Source organism: Helobdella robusta (assembly GCF_000326865.2).
Source record: "Helobdella robusta unplaced genomic scaffold HELROscaffold_28, whole genome shotgun sequence".
In the NCBI taxonomy this organism is placed as follows: Eukaryota; Metazoa; Annelida; class Clitellata; order Rhynchobdellida; family Glossiphoniidae; genus Helobdella; species Helobdella robusta.
Genome location: NW_008704435.1, coordinates 149,276 through 164,117, shown reverse-complemented (window position 1 = coordinate 164,117; position 14,842 = coordinate 149,276). Strand labels below are relative to the sequence as shown.

At 30.5% G+C, this 14,842-nt stretch overlaps 1 protein-coding gene across 1 annotated transcript; it reads right to left on the bottom strand.

Annotated features, from left to right (window-relative positions):
* Positions 1–3,501: 3,501 nt before the first annotated feature.
* Positions 3,502–12,855, bottom strand: HELRODRAFT_100238 (hypothetical protein). The gene is made up of 12 exons (XM_009020426.1): positions 12,644–12,855; positions 9,407–9,498; positions 8,025–8,075; positions 7,665–7,726; positions 6,245–6,412; positions 6,033–6,181; positions 5,710–5,836; positions 5,478–5,564; positions 4,895–5,044; positions 4,572–4,724; positions 4,128–4,289; positions 3,502–3,712 (listed from the first exon to the last, which is right to left on the bottom strand). The coding sequence occupies exons 2-12, from the start codon at positions 9,453–9,455 to the stop codon at positions 3,509–3,511; spliced, it is 1,362 nt and encodes a 453-aa protein (XP_009018674.1). The 5' UTR covers positions 9,456–9,498; positions 12,644–12,855; the 3' UTR covers positions 3,502–3,508.
* Between the last annotated feature and the right edge of the window lie 1,987 nt (positions 12,856–14,842).

The following is a 14,842-nucleotide window of genomic DNA, read 5'->3' as shown; positions in this document are numbered from 1 at the left end:
CGTGATAACCAAAAAAGGTCGTCAGCGTAGTTTTGACATGCTGGTCTCCCATCAAAATTTAAACAATTTCAAAATTTTGACCCCACGTCCGAAATATATATTCATGAGATCTGCCACTGATTTCTAAATGTTATATTAATTTGTCGTGAAAACACTAGCTTGTTTTGTACATTGTATGTATACTAGGGTGGTTACAACGCTATATGTAAAAAAAAAATTTTGAAATCTTATCGGGGGAACCCTTAAATTGTGCCACTTGACTAAAAAATGACATTTGTAAAGTTTTAGCTCAATTGGATTATGTTAACCCGTACCTCATCGAGGTTGAAATTTCGAAAAATTGGAAAATTTTGAAAAAAACGCAGTTTTTGGTTTGTAAAATAAAAACGGTTCACTCTAGAAACACAAAAACACACAATAACTTATTTACTATTACTAACCCGGGTGCTATATGTTGTTTTTATGTATTAATATTAAGATCTTTTGGTTTTTCTACGATTTCTCATTTTTGGTAATGAGCAGTTGTACATTGGGATGGGAAATTACTTCCAGATATGTTAAATAAAGAAAATGTTGAAAGAGTTGCAGTCTTAATTAGCTGTGGAGAAGAAGAATAGTTAATTGGAGTTCCCCAATTAGAAAATGGTGCTGGCAGTACAATTGCAAAATCTGTTTGTGGGGTGCACTAGACAAGATTCAAGCAATGTCCTTTGACACAACTGCCGTGAATACTGGACGCATTAAAGGTGCTTGCGTTTTATTAGAGCAATTGATGGAGAAAAAATTATTGTATCTACCATGTCGCCACCACATTTTGGAGGTAGTGTTGAGATCAGTTTTTGATGCTGTGATGGGAAAGACTACAGACCCTCAATCGGATATTTTCAAAAAATTTAAAACTGAATGGAACAACATTGATAAAAAAATTTAAATCAGGAGTTAAAAATAAAAGTGTAGCCAGCAAATTGATTAATCCGGGTCAAATTTCAAGTTATCTTCTATAACAATTAACAGTTCATCATCCAAGGAGCGATTACAAAGAATTGATTAGTCTTTGTCTTATATTTTTAGAACGCTTTCCGTCAGAAAACATCGTGTTTGCGGCTCCTGGTGCTTTTCATCACGCAAGGTGGATGGCAAAAGCAATATATTCGTTGAAAATATACCTTTTCAGAGAACAGTTTCAACTGACAATTTTTGAAAAGCAAGGATTCCATGATATTTGCCTATTTATTATAAATATTTATGTGAAAGTGTGGGTGAATGCTCCGAAACCTGCACTTGCTCCAAACCAAGATTTACAATTGTTAAAATCTTTGGTAAATTACAATAAAGTCAATAAATTTATCTCAGATATATCAGTTTCAAAATTTATCAACCACATATAGTACCTCAATCCCAGAGCAGGCTGTTTTTTCATTATTCGATGATTCATTAAGTAATTGTGTGAAAAAGAGAATGGCAACAAAATTAATATCTCAAGCAAATGAGGATGAAGAACTTGATGACTACTGTGATATGAAACCACTAATAAAATTAAATGAAGTATCAGAGATATTAGACAAAAATGTGGACCATTTTATTTCATCACAATCAATCAATTTTTTAAAAAGATTTAATATTAATGATCAATTTTTGCATACCAATCCAGAATTATGGAGTAATAACGAAGAATATTTGAAGAGTAAAAAGATTGTGGACGGATTAAAAGTTACAAATGATACAGCAGAGAGGGGTGTTAAATTAATAACAGATTACAACTCATGTGTTACAAAAGAGGAAGATCAAAAACAATTTCTTTTGCAAGTAATTGCTGAATGTCGGACAAAATTTCCTTGTTGCTCAAAAGCCTCCTTATCCGAGCCTCTACCTTTTGAACAATGAGTTAAAGTAGAAATTTATTTGATGTATATCAACTATAAACAATATAATATGATTAAAAAATGTGTTTATTTGTTAATAATAGTGATTTAGATACAACGGTGTTATTTTAAAAACATTTCTTTATAAACAAATTAAGTTATTGTGTGTTTTTGTGTTATGGAGAAATTCAACGTTTTTTCAATGTGTATCTGTAACAATGCAAATATGTCAGAAACTATAACTTGTAGCTAAATAGTGATCATAGTAACATTTGAAGAAAACTAATCAATAAACAAAATAAAACTTAAATCATGTTTCTAGAGTGAACCGTTTTTTTTTACAAACCAAAAACTGCGTTTTTTTCAAAATTTTCCAATTTTTCGAAGTTTCAACCTCGATGAGGCACGGGTTAGCATTATCCAACTGAGTTAAAACTTTACAAATGTCATTTTTTAGTCAAGTGGCACAATTTAGGGGGTTCCCCCGATAAAATTTTGAAAAAAAATTTCTTGTGACCACCCTAATGTATACATATAGTAAAAAATTTATACGCTTGTTAATCTATGCTATTTAAAATTATTGTTTTGAGTTATTGCAGAACGCTTGTGGGCACAGTATTATCGGATGCTCAATGTTATTTTTTGACTACCTATATATGTATACTTTATATATATTAAGGAGAATCGTCGTTTTAAGCAAATACAACATCACGAATATTTGAAACCAACGTATTAATTTACATAGTAATAAATGTCCAGGGCTTAACCATTATACAAATGTCTAAAAACCGTAAATTTGAGAGCCCGGATTCAGCCCCTATTTTCATCGCAAGTTTATTTATCTTTTCATATTTATATTTAAATTTTAAAATCTATAGGCGCAAATTAATGTTGTCCCTTGTTGCTTTCATCGGGAGGTTTCTGAGTCCTTGTTATTAACAGATATTTTAAACCGTTCGGTGCAGTAAGATCAATATTCAGCCAAGGCTTTTAAAATAAATATATTTTATGTTGTGAAATCGATATAAAATTTAAAAAATGTTATAAACTTTTCAATACATTTGTTAACAATTATAAAGTTGTTAAATATATTATAATTAAGATTGAATATTTTATTCTAATGACATTGATGCCAGACAAAGTTAGACGATGAATGATGAACTGAAACCATTTATTTTAATGGCAAAAACGAAATATGTACAAAAACCGAATGACGTATAACTCTACATTTTCGTTTCCAAACGTCGAAAACCTCCCAAGAAGCGACGCTTCTTTACAATTTTTTCATGTTTAGAAACATTGATTACACATATGAACTGAACCAGTGTTTCCCATTCTTTTTAGGTGTTGGCCTCCCTAAAAATACTAAACATCATGGTGGCCCCTTCACCCTTTTAATTTTTCAAACTAGACTATAACAGACGCTATAATAGGCGAAATAAGTCGGTACTTATTTATTCATCAAGTACTACATAAAAATAAAATTGCACATTGTTCCGTATTAAAATGTTATAAATAACAAATAAGGAACAATTATAAATATTTTTTCATTTCATTAATTTGCCATATATATATATATATATATATATATATATATATATATATATATATATATATATAGGCAAAAATTGATTTGTACAATATTTTTAAATAAAAGAAGACTGAGTTCCCCAATTGATATAGCCAGGAGTTGTGGCAGCATGATATTCATCAATCAATGACTGTAAAACTTCTCTAGATAGATCAAACTCATCAAGATTATCTTTGAATACAGCCATTTTCTTGAACTGGTCTAAAAACGCTTCTCTTTTTCGCAATTTGTCATATTGCCTGATGCATCTTTCAAATAGCTGTTGATAAACATGATTATTATTTCATAAATTAATATACATTGTGAACAAAACTAATTAAATTGAATAAAGGTAATAACTGATATCATTATGTAAAAATGGAATGGTGACAGCAACTGACTGGATTTTCAGACCCGAAAAAATTATTTGAACAACAATTCATAACTCTTCGTTGGCGCAAGAAAATCTTAAAATTCACTCAGCAGTCAGAAAAAGAAACTATGACAAGTGCTGAATGTGATAACCTCGTTTTTAGAGTTTGCCTCCAAACAATTTAATTCTCAATTTTATATCTCGGAGATGATGAAATTGATATAAAGTGCATTGTGCAGAATTTCATAACATTCACAGCGGAAACGCGAGATACCAATTAATCTACCTGACTAAAATAACAATAATATAACACAACACTAACTGAAGAGATGCTTGTGTGGTTAGCCAGCATAAGACCACTGACCCTGTTTGCTGACTGAACATACGGAGACTTTCTGGACAAAGCAACTTGAATACTGGCTGGGCCCCATGGAATAAATTGTGCTAACTTCCTTTCTCGTATTCTTTGTAAACTTTTATGAACCTTTAAATTATAATGTTCAAGTGAACTGAATATATGTAAAAAACGTCATTTAATTAACTGTTAAGACTTCCTTATCCAAAAAAGAGTGATAAAGGCATTAGCCTTCTAAATAATTAATACTTCAAACATTACTATAATTACTATTTATATCTATTTATCATACCACCTATTTTATATGACAATATTTTATTATATTAACTGGTTCAAATGTTTTGAAGTATTTGCATGTATATACATAAACTATTTGCAATGCAACGTTGTAGACAGATAAAATCAAATCACCTGTGTTGGGTCAACTTCCCCTTGTATGATGTTTAAGATTGAAATATAGCAATGATTGGCTTGTCGAGTCACAGGAGTTGACACCATCATATTTTTTGGTTGAAGCAGTCTTCTCATGACGTCAAGGACAGTTGTCTTGCGAATACTTAACATCTGAAAATTTTTGTTCACAATATATTAATATATTAATTTGCTAAAATGAGCTAACACGTGAATTCACTTAAAATATGTTAACCTAATATTGTTAAAATTATTTTAATCAACATCTGAATATTTTTCACCAATATGAGCAATTAGAACATTTAACAGCTAACAAATTAGACCTGAGCGTCGCTACTTAAAGGCGTGTAGCCAGTCATGAGGAAATGTAATCGAGGGGTAGGAATCAGCGAGGCAATCAATCCAATCAAGTCATTGTTCATGTAGCCAGGGTAACGAAGCGTTGCTGTTGAAACGGACATCACAGTTGACACCTTACAAATTATAAAATCAAATTATAAAATCATTGGCTGTCATTTGTAGCAAATATCTTCCGTATGTAATAAAGGCGTGGTCATTTTTGTTGGGTAAAAAATGTGTTTGCAATGTTGCACATTATTTATCAAACGCCGTAAATGTTTTGGCGTGCACCTTTTATAATAAATTTATCTTGAAAAACAATTCGGAATTCTTTTAAATGATGCGGGATTAGGTGATAATAACAAAAAATTTTCATAAATCTTTAAGCATTTAACATTTTAAAAAAATATAACGATATAAAAAATACATTCATTATTTAATGATAAACTATCCTGTAAAAATCGTCCGTTTATAAACATTGATCAATATTGTACAAAAAATATATAAATTTAAATGTCATTAAATTTATGGAAATTCAAAATTTAATGAAAATAAATATATAACAACCAAGTGATTGATCTGAGCAAACGTTGGATTTTCTATCTGAAGTCGATCAGCAGCGATTCTATGAAGAGCTGTATTGTCAAGAACAACCTGCACTCAACAGCCAAATCAATTTAAAAAAATTTTATTTCCATTAAATTTCCAAATCATAAATTTGCTTTCACAAATGAATGTGAGATATCAAAAAATCAAATAATTTTCAAGAAATTGTTGATTCGTGGACTACATCACTTACGACACAATCAGCATTCTGGGTCAGTCTTTTGAGTGTGAGAAGTGAATTGTATGGCTGAACAACGACATCAGATATTTCATCTTGATTTGGAAAAACAGAGTATGCTTGAATCAATTTCTTTGAAAAACTGCAGAAAAAATCAATTGTTTGTAGTTTAAACAATTAAAAGAAATAAAATGAAAGATATTTCACAAAGTTTTTCACTAACGTATGTTAACATCAGTAAAAACTATTATCTGACCAAACCAACCAAACACAGTCCCAACCAATAATTATTTCATTTGCGTAACTTTAAAAATTATCCAATCAACATAATTTTTTACCGATCATTGAGTTTTTCAATTATGTAAGATCCCATGCCCGAACCAGTACCTCCAGCTATGGAGTGACAAATAACAAAACCTTCTAAGCTGTCGCTTCCATCAGCTTCTCTGTCAATAATATCAAAAACTTCTTCGTAATGATGTTCACCCTGTCAAAAAAAGAGAAAGAACTCCATTATAACACAACACCACTAGAAACAGAAGATAAGAACCTGTTCATAACCATGTGCCCAATTGTTTCCTGCCCCTCCTCCATCTTTCGAGACATAAACATTTTCAGGATTATACAGTTTAGAATAAGGAGAGTTCATGATGGTGTTGATGACTCTCGGTTCCAAATCTAACAAAACGGCTCTCGGAATGTAATGTTCGTCATCTGCCTGGCAGGGTTATGTTCAACAATACAAAAGCAATATCATTAATTCTATTTGAAAAAGCAAAACATTGTTTAACCCATGACAAAGTTTTTATTATGACAAGATATAGCAAGAAAAATTAGATAGATATACGATGTTTATATTTTATTTTATGGTTAATTCTATTTAATTATAAAAAAATTAATTAATTAATTATAATTAATTTGTCAGTAAAAAAAAATTTTTTAAATAATAATTATTGCATTGAACAAGAGATATTTGTTTCGACAGGTCACTTTTTTCTTAATAATTAAAATATGAATATAAGAGAACAGAAATTCAGAATATAGTACCTCAATGACACGAAGATTAGCTAAGCATGCCCAAAAAGTGTAATAAAAATTCATTTAATCAACAATCAAGGAAGAGCAATTACTAGAGTGATACTCAACAATAGCACAAAGAATCTGTATCGACACAAGAATCCGATTCAACTTAAAATTGCAAAAGCATTTTTCATAAACAAAGAAAACCTAACAATAAATAACCCAGTGAATGCAACAACTATGCTTCTGGCAAGGAAATTAATAATAAAGAGAAATAATGGACATAGATATATAATAATAACAATATTTATTATGATATAAGATAAATAACATGTTATTTAACTAAACATCTTAACATATTTAACGGAAAACATCACACCAATATATATATATATATTGTTGGCATTAACCAATTCAAAGTTTGTCTTTTCAATTTTCCTTCATATAATTTTCTGGAATGTTCAACATCCAAGTTCATCATGAAAATTCTAGTAAGGAAAATTGAAAAGATAAACTTTAAACTGATAAAATGCCAACAGTTCGGTAATATTCATACAATACTGTATATATATATATATATATATATATACAGCATATATATATATACAGCATACATATATATATATGCGTGTGTGAGTCCGTAACCGCGTCTAGAATTTTATTCATTAAAATGAGCGACGAGATGATGTAATGGTTAAGGCATAGACTCCTAAATAATAGATATTATTTAGGAGACCATGGTTAAGGCGTTTGTCCCCCGTTGTTACCGTGAATGAGTTGAAATGCAAAGATATCCTGCTCTGCAATGCGCTAGGCAGGATATTCACGTGCACTGTGTATTCACGTGCGCTGTTAGTGTATGATTGATACCTTTAAGAATATGTTTACGAAAGATTAATAATAATAAAAATAACAATAAACGTAACATATTGAGAAAAACAAAAAGTTACCTGGTAAAAAAACACATCTTTTCTATCAGTTCCCTCAACAGCAAAATCTTCTAATATCCCCTCTTTAAAAAGAGATATATATATATATATATATTATCAATTATCAAATAACAATTTAGATGCAAACCAATTCACATACCTATAAACATTTTTTTATCAAATCAAAATTTATTCTTATTCTTAAAAAAATTCTTTACACACATGAAATAATTTAATATTAAATTCAAAATTCTTAAAAAAATTCTTTACACACTTGAAATAATTTAACATTAAATTCACAATTCCTAACTACATATTTAATGAATAAACGAGCTTGAGCTAACAAAGAATCATTTCAATTGCACAAAATCAGTTAAAAACCTGGACTAATTCCATGTTCTGTGCATAACTGTTTCCAAAATTCCATGCCAACTAAAATAATTAATTTCAAATGTTCTAACGTAAAATGTGAAACAAATTAAAACAAATGGCGATGTATAACTAAAAATTATTGTAAAACGCAGTTTCAAGAAATTAAGAATAGCAATTAAAAATACCAAAACTCTCTTTAAATATAAAGATTAAAAGGCATTACAAATCTAATTTTATTTTTAATATCAACTTTAAAAAGCTCAGTAAACTAACTCATCATAATATTAGTAATAAAAACTAGGAATGCAAAGGGTACCAAATTTTGAAATATACAAGATTCAGATGAAATTCAGATCTCGGTAAAATCAGCTGCAAATTTGTACTTTTACTTAAAATTAATTGTGTGGTTCCAAAACTACAAAAGTTGCCACTAACATAAAGAGAGTCTGAGAGACACAATTAACATATGATCCAGCGATAGTATAGCCTAGCTAGTAGTGGTATTAATAATATCGAACATTTAGTTACAACAAACATCAATTATTCAAATTTATTTACATAACCACCAGTAATGTAGCCAAAAATGTAACATACAGTTTAAATTTGTTAAAAAAAGTTGACAACCTTCTTTGCAACCCCACAATCTGTGACATATTGCTTGGTACAAAATGTCACTTAACTATATTTATTATTGCGGGGATAGTTGAAAGTTTTCTGTCGAAATTTTCACAAATTTGAATAAAGACATTATTCAATTTTTTTCTAACCCTAACAAAATTTTACACTGCGTGGGACTTTAGTCTCAAAGCTCCTCTTGCTTATGCCACTGATATTCACTAGTCAAATTTAATCACTGATGCATCTGATTTAAATAATGTATATGAAATCTAACCATTTATATACAACACACGTTTAGACGACATTTTCTCTGAGATCGGGGGTTGCCGTTTGGCTACCTATGATGAAACCGAAATACCCCTCGACGCCATTCACATCTGTCACATTGTCACTTCTGTCATCATAAGTAATTTATTTGGCTAATTTTTACGCAGGACGCCCTTCCTTACGCAACCACATTTATAAGCGGTGAGCCTAGCCTTTGATGATCCAACATCACTCACAAGGCAGTGAGGGTCAGTTTAATGTCATAACCAGGACTTTATATGCTTTGGATATTACATAAAACAACACAATCTTCAAATTCAATATGGTTAATCTAACATTTCTATCTAACATAAAACAATTAAGTTAAAAACAAAAACAATGTGAATATCAATTGAAAGCTTTTTTAAAATAAAAAAATGATGAAACGTTTATTCAATGTATAACGTGAACATCAAATTTTATTTGGAATAGTTAAAGCAGTAGGAAATAACTTTGAAAATACCAACTTTGATTTCCGCACTGTCCTAACTGCAGTGTTATTATTTCGCGGGGCATTTTCTTGACAAATGAAACCTTTGAAAGTAACACTCAGCAGAATCTTGGAAAGATTTATAAATCATTTAAATGTCATTTAAAAATATAATATTTATAAATTTTAAATAAAAAACAAAGAAAACAATAAAAACAAGTCAGAATTTGCATCACAAGTCGAACAAAATATTCTGGAATGTGTTAGTTGTCGACGTAGACTCCACCTGATTGCTTCACGGGGAACTAGGTCAAAAGCTTTTTCAAGGTCTACAAAAATGTGTGATAGTTGTTGATGCTTTGCGAGGTACTTCTCTTGCGGTTGCCGAAGGATGTGAATTGCATCAATTATTAATTTTCCCCCGGGAAACCAAATTGATAATTTCCGATTGTGATGCATGACGTTAATCTTCTCTCAATGATTTTCTCGAAAATTTTCATAGAGTGTTCTAACAGACGTATACACCGATATGATGAACAGTTCAATGGATCACCTTTGCCTTTGTATAGCGGGACTGTCATGCTATAGTTCCATTCAGTCGACATTGAGCAATTTCTCCACACTTCACGACAAAGTTGTAGTAACGTTTGGATACCTGCAGTACCAGGTGCTTTGATAATGTCATCTGTGAGTCCAGAGGGCCCTGCTGCCTTCTTTCCATCCTTCATAGCTTGCAGAGCTTCTGTAAGCTCCTCTACAGTGATGTTTGGAATCTGACCTTCGATGGGTGGAGTGTCAAAGTTGACATAGAAGGGCCATTCTGAATTTTTCTGCAACATCCCTCCGCTATTGCATACTTCCCAAGGATTCTTAGCACCCCTTGACCACTTAAGGCCTGCTGGGGACTAAGGGCCATTGTTTTTGATGGCATAGAATAATTTGGGGAATGTTTTTACATCCGGACACCCATCCTGACTACAACCACCAATTATAAGCGGTAGGCCTAGCCTTTTACTCAAAAGCACGTAAGGCAGCGTGGATGCAGTTTTATGTCATGCCCAGGACATGACGGTGATGATTTGAATTTTCAATGTCTTTTACGTCTGCGTGCCAAAGATAGTCCTGAATTACAGCAATATCAATGGACTTCATATCAATGGACTTCAAAAGATATTCTAAATGATTTGTTGAAAATTATGTCGCAAAACGTTCTCATATCTGTTATAAATGATATTCATTTGAGAAAGTATTATGCCTTACTTTTAGACAAAATTTGTGACATTGCAATTAAAGAACAATTCAAGATCATGGTCAAACAGGTTAATTCCTATATCTAATTCATACACACTTAACCAATATGTAACTTGTTGTTTTATTATAAAATCTTATTTTTTTAATAAATTTTAATATTTCATCTATCTTTTTTATAAACTAATAGCTAAATATAGCTGTTCCACCATTCCATCCCTGGTTTGTTAGTCGGTATCTCAAAAAAAAACATGGAATTAACCATTGGATGAAAAATATCTGACTCCAACTCTGGCCTGTCAAAAAATCCGACTCTCAACTCCAACCCCTCAAAAAATCCAACTCTAGGTAAAGATTTCTAACTCTGACTTCCGGTTCTGAATTCCAGAAAAATTTTTCAACTTTTGCATAATAATTTCCTCTTATTATCACTACTAAATGAAAAAGACTTTAAAAAACACTAAAATCAGCCAATGTAATTGTTTTTTATAATAAAATTTCTTTATTTTTTTTAAAACATACTAAAAAAATAATGTGGTTCTATTGACATAATTAGCATTTATTTTATAGCATTTACAAAAACGATTGCCTATTGCTATATATATTTGTTCTCTAAAAACACAATCTTTGAAAAAATTTTCAGAAAAAAAAAATTTTATTTAAAATAAATAACATTTTTCAGAGTCAGATAAAAAAATCCAACTTGTACTCTGGCCCCTAAAAAATCTGAATCTGGCCACTTGAAAAGTTCAGACTCCAGCAAAAATCTCTGACACCAAGGAATTGACATATAAAACAAATTGAAATGGTACTGACCTGAACATTGACAGTCTCCAACAATGTGTTTTTATAACAAAATTTTAAATATATGTTTTAATTTATGTCAAAATAAAAACAATGTAGTTAAAATTTTGTTAAGGTTTATAATTTTCATAAATATTTTTCTAAATTTTTGAATTTTGAAAACATGTTTCTAGAATACAGCTTTACTTTACAAATTTGTATTAAAGATATTATTACTATTTATTTTATCTTTCACTTGTATCCATAAGAGTTTATGTCTCTAGAAACAAATAACCACTAAAATCAATACTAGGCAAACCTAGGGCAGCACTGACTTTTGTTTTTGCCAAGATAAACCCCCTTCCCAGCCTTAAGTACACCGTTGGATATTTGAATGTAGTTGTAAAAAAAATTAACCATACTTAGAAATGACAATCTTAATAAATGCAGCCAAGACAATAAAAACACTGAATGGGTCAAATAATGTCAAAGGTTAGTTGATATGACATCCATGTTCAACTTGGTATTTTTTAACTTTTAGTAAAAAATTAAATAGACATTATACTTAATAAAACCAGCATAGACAATTATTTGAATTGAACATATTCAAATGTCACATACATACACATCGGGTCCAAACTTATTTGTCAGCACTCTGTAATACCAATAATTTTTATTAATTTAATATTTTAATTTAAAATATTTAAAAAATTTAACTATACCACATTTTACAGGCCAGAAAAAATATCAATTTTTAAGCTTGCATCTTATAAGCTGCACTGACTAGCAGTAGGCAGTGTAGACATAGCAAGATTTAGTCTAGTTATAGTAGTTAGTTATAGTTTTGCTTTTATGTTAGCTTGGCTTACCTTACATTTACTGTTTTTTTTTTAATTAGTTTATTAAATTTTGTTATCTTTTTTACTTCAACAAGTTTTAGTTTAGTAATTTAGTTTAGTATAATGTAAACTTAACAAAACTTAAGGCCAAACATAATGTAAAAAACTAAAAAGTTATGTGTCGTTTGTCTTAAGTGTGTGAGCCTGTTATGTTGTTAAGATTAAGTGTTGTCACTTCTGTCTTATCCAGGTTTTACCACTGAAACGACATAAAACATAGATTTTATTAAGAAACAAATAGCATCCAAATAAAAACAGAATAATACAATACAATATGAACATGAAAATAACGTCAAACCAAGATGACAACACATCAAATAACATCACCAAAATAGCATCACCACCTGTCCTTTTGTTTTCTTGTCTTCAGTCTTGTCTCTTGTGTGCTGTGGAAGTGAGCAAGTCCAAGCGGAAGGGCGATGCAAATTACGATTGACAAAATTGACAAACTAGCGTGACTTTTAAAATCTTTAAATCAGGTCAATGTCTGTTTCAAATTCATATCATTTTGTAAGAAAGTTCTGACGAAACCGACTTTCACACAGCTACTAATTTACACGACCTCAACTAAAAGCAAACTGCTCAAAAGCCGCCTTTTTCCTACACAAAAGCAATTTGATGAGGTGCTATATAATCATATACAAAGAAAATATTTATAATTCATTATAATAACTCAATGTTACAACTCATATGACGACAGGAGAAAAACTAAATATGCTGAAATATGAAAATGCATGAAATTAAAAAATAATCAAAATAAATAAAATTTTTAAAAAATAATTGAAAATTATTAACAAACCATAAAATGTTATAATTATAGAATTTGACAAACAATTGTTTATAGAAACTAAGAAATAACACCAGTATATTCTAAGTATATGATGACACCACATCCTAAAACGCACTGAAAATGTTAATTCTATTTTATTTTATTTTTCATGTTTAAACATTTTATCTTTCTCCGTTTATTTATTTATTTATTCGTTTAATTTTGTACTACTGCCTTGCATGCTGTAATAGTTTCTGCGTCTGTCAGATCCTGATTTTTAAAGAATAATAATAAAAAAAAACTCATCATCACAAAAAGTCTTCAAACATTTCATACGCTCAAAACATTTCGCTCACATGGTCTCAAAGGCTTATTCGATATCATTGAATTACTCATCATCTCGCATATCAAATACGCAACTCCTTCCTGGTCTGGTTTCGATACACAACAACTAATTCAACAACTACAATCTCTCACTAAAAAATTAATTCCCTTCAGCTAATTACCTTTATCATATCCTACCGCCCCTCAAATATTCAACACACTCGATTCAAGTAAAAACTAACAACCGCATCACCCATCACCTATTACAACATCCAAAACTACTACACAAACCATCGTCAACGTAAACATAACGATCAAGTCGCCACTCAATCAGTTTATCAGGATAAGAACTTCACAACAGGACACCTAAAATATATTAACACACAATATATATTTGTCATTTGTTCAATTTTGTTTATTCTTTTTTTCTAATCAACACTTAACTTAATTATTAGGTCAATTAATTAATCAATTTATTAATTTGTTTTTTAAGTCATTACTTTGTTTCCCATGCTTAAACATTTTTACTCAGTTTTTGCGTCTGTCAGGTTCTGATTTTTTAAAGAATAATAATAAAAAAACGTGTGCGGTGCGTTCGAAGGCCAGTATACCAGTATATTTATTATAATATATGATTTTAGCATTTTATATATTTAGTATAAATTAATTAAGATATTCAGTAACAAACAGGTAAAAACCAGGGGAGGCTTGTCAAGCACGACGATCTCAAATTAGCGTGACTGAAAAAGACCAGAAAAAAGATACTAAATAGGCTTAAATAAATCCAATTAAAAATAGTCAAAATGAATAAAATCTTTAAAAAAATGAATAAATATTTATTAATAAAACTATAAAAAGTAAAAATTGTAAAATTTGATAGAAACTAAATAGTTAGACCAGACTATAGCGCACCAGGCACTGAAAAAGTGCGTTCAAGAATGTTGGATTGCAAATCCTAACGATTAAAACTAACAATCCTCAATGATAAATGTAAACACCACGAGCTAACGAAGTGATTTGTGCGGGCAATATGAGAAGAAACTGCGATACGGTTCTGATAAGGTATTCGGACTGCTGATGAGTCTCCGGTAGAGACGAAACACGTGTCAAGCCTATCCAAAAGAATGCTATCCTTTTCATCTTTTCACTCCTGCTCATTGCTCTTCCTGATTTGGTGTTCTCTTACATTTTTTGTGAGTTTCGCCGGGCAAGGCCTTTTTCAGGCGTTATCTCAAAACTTGAATTATCGTCTGTCACCAATTCGAGTCAAGAATGAATATTCGTATCCGCATCAAGGACATCGTTATCGTTAGCTTTTAAATCATTGTTGTCGCTGTTAGAAAGGAAAGCAGGCGAGTTGCTGGCTCAATGCATATCAAAAGTTTCCACGTCTTAGTCACTGCAAACTTCTCGAATATTTTAAAAACCTTTTTTGTCGTCTTCGTTAGCA

What these genes read in the sequence shown, in the direction of transcription:
- HELRODRAFT_100238 (XM_009020426.1), bottom strand. Translation starts at nt 9,455, where the DNA reads ATGCCCCGCGAAATAATAACACTGCAGTTAGGACAGTGCGGAAATCAA. An exon ending in TTGCTCAGATCAATCACTTG is followed by an intron (nt 5,045 to 5,477) that starts GTTGTTATATAT and finishes ATAATTTGTAAG; the next exon opens with GTGTCAACTGTGATGTCCGT. An exon ending in CTTTAAGTAGCGACGCTCAG is followed by an intron (nt 4,725 to 4,894) that starts GTCTAATTTGTT and finishes AAAAATTTTCAG; the next exon opens with ATGTTAAGTATTCGCAAGAC.